The sequence below is a fragment of the Nematolebias whitei genome, chromosome 19 (genome assembly GCF_014905685.2).
Source record: "Nematolebias whitei isolate Nwh7 chromosome 19, NemWhi1, whole genome shotgun sequence".
Taxonomy (NCBI): domain Eukaryota; kingdom Metazoa; phylum Chordata; class Actinopteri; order Cyprinodontiformes; family Rivulidae; genus Nematolebias; species Nematolebias whitei.
Window position 1 is genome coordinate 38,990,369 of NC_056516.1, and position 4,580 is coordinate 38,994,948.

At 43.7% G+C, this 4,580-nt stretch overlaps 1 protein-coding gene across 1 annotated transcript in view; it reads left to right on the forward strand.

Moving 5' to 3' along the window:
• The window catches only part of apoa4a (apolipoprotein A-IV a), a 5,975-nt gene extending 1,921 nt beyond the window's left edge, over nt 1–4,054 (forward strand). The window contains exon 4 of the mRNA XM_037693516.1: nt 3,417–4,054. Within this exon, the coding sequence (XP_037549444.1) occupies nt 3,417–3,996 (580 nt within the window). The 3' untranslated portion in view covers nt 3,997–4,054. The remainder of the gene's footprint in view (nt 1–3,416) is intronic.
• Nucleotides 4,055–4,580: the final 526 nt, after the last annotated feature.

The window sequence follows — 4,580 nt, forward strand, 5'->3', positions numbered from 1 at the left end:
ACTGAACAACAGGTAACAGGACTGAACAACAGGTAACAGAACTGAACAACAGGTAACAGGACTGAACAACAGGTAACAGGACTGAACAACAGGTAACAGGACTGAGTTTTTAGCATAAAGTTAGAAAATAAATGAAATATAGCCACATGGCATCCTTGCTATTAGCATGAAGCAACTGAGCTCATTCCAGTGATTTACCTAAAAAAAAACAATTTTTAATTAACAAATGAAAACAAAGATATAATTTAGGTAACAGGAGAGTATGCTGAGATTGACCTTTTCAGCCATTGTTGAAACATGATCAAATTCACATAAAACTAAATGGAATAATTTACTTTTGGTCTTCCCGTGACCTTTAGAAGGTCAAACTGATGAAACTTCATGTTGACCATGTCACTTCTGGATGGTTCCAAACTTTTCAAATAGGCTAATATGTTATGGTAACAGGACTGAGTGAAAACCAAGGGACACAACTAAAATGTGTATTTTAACAAAAATATAATTATTTATTTTGAAAAAAAATATGTAAACCATAAAAGGGATTAGCAGTCACACAAAAAATCTCAGTTCTTTAGGATTTTATTTATTATGTTTTATTGTAAAGTGTAAGGTTACAGACAAAAGCTGTTTCTTCAGTATTCTTGGTAGTTTTTAATAATCATCTTCATCATGTATCTTAAATTTGCAATTGGATCACATGCAGGACATTTTCTTTCATAAGAAAATATATTTTGCAGCTAATTTTTATACACATTTATAGATATAATTTCAGGGGGGCGTAAAAGGCCCCCATTCGGTGGAAGACCCAGAGGAGACTGTGATGATCTATAAGGAGCGTTTGTAACCAAGGCAGAGAGAGACTGAGTCCAGCTTACGAAGGACACCCTTAACATGTCTAAATCATGTCTCCGTGATCCAACACGGGTAGAATGGTTTTGTTTTTTCAACAATCGTGCGTTTTGCAGCCAATCGAAGATCAATTTCTATACACAGCAGATAACCAAGTCTGGCTTTAACTTCAGATTGTAAAACATTAACAAGACGTGAAAGGGCCGAGCTCCATCAATACAAAGTCAAAGATATTTATTTAAATACAAATTCACAGATATTTATTTAAATACAAATTCACAGATATTTATTTAATGTTAGCTCTTCTATAATTTCACTGAAGTCCACCAAGGTGGGTATAGTTCCTCCATGACCGAACCACAAACATTTAGTTTTGTTGGTATTGAAGGACAAATTAGTCAGAAAAGTCCTGCTGGATTTACTTTGCAACCTCGTCCAGAGTAGATCCATGAAACGGTGTTATCGGCCTGTACAGCTGCTGCTCATAAAATTAGAACATCGTGAAAAAGTTCATTTATTTCAGTCATTCCATTCAAAAAGTGAAACTTGTAAATTCATTCATTACACACACTGATATATTTCAGATGTTTATTTCTTTTAATGTTGATGATTATAACCGAGGGCAGCACGGTGGTGCAACTGGTAGAGCTGCTGCTTCTCAGCGAGCAGGTCCCCGGTTCAAATCCCAGTCCGGGGGCCCTTCTGGGTGGAGTTTGCATGTTCTCTCCGTGCATGCGTGGGTTTTCTCCGGGTACTCCAGTTTCCTCCCACAAACCAAAAACATGCATGTTAGGCTGATGGTGACTCTGAATTGTCTCTAGGTGAGAGACTGAATGGTTGTTTGTCTCGTTTGTCTCTATGTGTCCCTGTGATGGACTGGAGACCCGTCCAGGGTGTCCCCCGCCCCTCGCACAGTGATTGCTGGACATGGGCACCAGCGACCCCCGTGACCCAAAATGGAAGAAGCGGGTAAAGATAATGGATGGATGGATATCATAACCAAAAACTAATGAAAACCCCAAATTCAGTATCTCAGAAAATTAGAACATTGTGAACAGGTTCAGTACTGAAGACACCTGGTGCCACACTCTGATCAGCTGATTAACTCAAAACACCTGCAAAGGTCTTTAAATGGTCTCAGTCTAGTTCCGTAGCTGCACAATCATGGGGGAGACTGCTGACTGGACAGTTGTCCAAAAGACGACTATTGATACCTTGCAGAAGGAGGGCAAGACACATGAGGTCATTGCTAAAGAGGCTGGCTGTTCATAGAGCTCTGTGTCCAAGCACATTAACAGAGAGGCGAAGGGAAGGAAACAATGTGGTAGAAAAAGTGTACAAGCAACAGGGATAACTGCACCCTGGAGAGGATGGTGAAACAAAACCCATTCTAAACTGTAGAGGACAATTACAGAGTGGACTGCAGCTGGAGTTGGTGCTTCAAGAACCACCACACTCAGACGTATGCAAGACATGGGGTTCAGCTGTCACATTCCTTGTATCAAGCCACTCTTGAACAAGAGACAGTGTCAGAAGCGTCTCCCCTGGGACTGCTGCTGGGTGGTCCAAAGTTCTGTTCTCTGATGAAAGTACATTTTGCATTTCCTTTGGAAATCCAGGTCCCAGAGTCTGGAGGAAGAGGAGAGGCACAGAATCCATGTTGCTTGAGGTCCAGTGTCAAGTTTCCATAGTCAGTGATGGTTTGGGGGGGCCCATGTCATCTGCTGGTGTTGGTCCACTGTGTTTTCTGAGGTCCAAGGTCAACGCAGCATCTACCAGGAAGTTTTAGACTTCCTGCTTCTGACCTGGTTTAAGGACCATGGTATCCCAGTTCTTAACTGGTCAGCAAACTCTCCTGACCTCAACCCCATAAAAGATCTATGGAGTATTGTGAAAAGGAAGATGATGCACCAGATCCAACAATTCAGAAGAGCTGAAGGCCACGATTAGAACCTGGACTCTCAGAACCTGAGCAGCGCCACAGACTGATCCACTCCATGACACGATGCATTGATCCAGACAACAGGAGCAACAACTAAGTACTGAAGCTGAACATGTTCATGCTTTAAAGTTGGACATTTCTAAAAATCATTGTTTTTATTGGTCTGAATATTCTAATTTTCTGAGATACTGAGTTTGATGTTTTCATTAGTTGTCAGTTTTAATCAACATTAAAAGAAATAAACATTTTAAATATATCAGTGCGTGTAGTGAATTAATATAATTTACAAGTTTCACTTTTTGAATGGAATTACTGAAATAAATCAACTTTTCATGAAGTTCTAATTTTATGAGCAGCACCTGTAGACGAATAACTTACCTGAACTGTGAACGTGGTCCAGATCAGTTCTTCAGACTCCCTGCAGGTCTCAGTTTTTCTTTAGACTTCAGTATTTGTCTGTTTCAGTCTGTTACTGAACATTTTAGACCCCTGACCTTTGACCCACTTTGTTCTCATTAATTTGGCCGAACAGCAAAGTTTGACAGAAATCAGGACTTGGTCTCCACTGAGGAGATTCTTAAAGAGCTGAAAACCTTCAAGTCAAGTTTGTTGTTTCTTCTCTCAGCACCAGGATCGCTCAGAGCTCCGAGACCGTGAACCACTACATGGGGGCTCTGCAGACCCACATGGCTCCCGTGACTCAAGACTTCCTGACCCGGTTCACCCAGGAGGCCGAGCAGCTGAAGGCCCGCCTGGAGAACGACATGACGTCCGTCAGCACCAACATGAGACCCTACGCCGAGCAGCTGGTGGAGAAGATCCAGACCCAGGTGGAGGAGCTGCGGAAGGAGGCGGCCCCCTATGCCGAGTCCATGAACCCCGAGGCCCTGAAGGCGGTCCTGCTGCAGAAGAGTCAGGAGCTGAAGGGGCAGCTGGAGACCAATGTGAACCAGGTGCTGGACCAGATGGCACCCCTCAACGAGGAGATCAAGCAGAAGATGGAGCGGAGCCTGGAGGACTTCCAGGGCAGCATGATCCCCCTGGCCTCAAGCTTCGAGACCCAGCTGGCCCAGAAGACCCAGGAGATCCAGCAGAACCTGGTTCCCTTTGGAGAGGACCTGAAGGCTAAGCTGGACTCGAGTGCTCAGGACCTGCAGGCCCAGCTGACCGCTCTGTGGGAGTCCTTCACCCAGAAGACCCAGTAGACGGACTCGAAATATTTATTCAACTTCTGCTCAGGAAATAAAAACGTCCAGTTCTGAACTCGCCTGAATTTATTTACACTCAATAAAACATTTCAACACAAGAGCTGCTGGATCCTAAAAGTGCTGAGTCAGCGTTCTTCAGACTCCTCCCCTCCAGCTGCAGACCGCCCCACTTTTACTTTTAGCTACTGTCGTTTCATTTAGCTGCTAGCTACGTTCTCGCTGAACTTAGCTTTCAGCTGGTCCTGAGAAACGTAGCTTCAGCTAGATTTTATAAACTGAGCTGGTTTCTGTTATCCATCCATCCATCCATCCATCCATCCAACCACCCACACATCCAACCATTCATCCATCCACACATCCATCCAACCATCCATCCATCCACACATCCATCCATCCATCCATTCATCCACACCCAACCATCCATCCATCCACACATCCAACCATCCATCCATCCACACATCCAACCATCCATCCATCCATCCATCCATCCACACCCAACCATCCATCCATCCACACATCCAACCATCCATCCACCCACACATCCAACCATTCATCCATCCACACATCCAACCATTCATCCA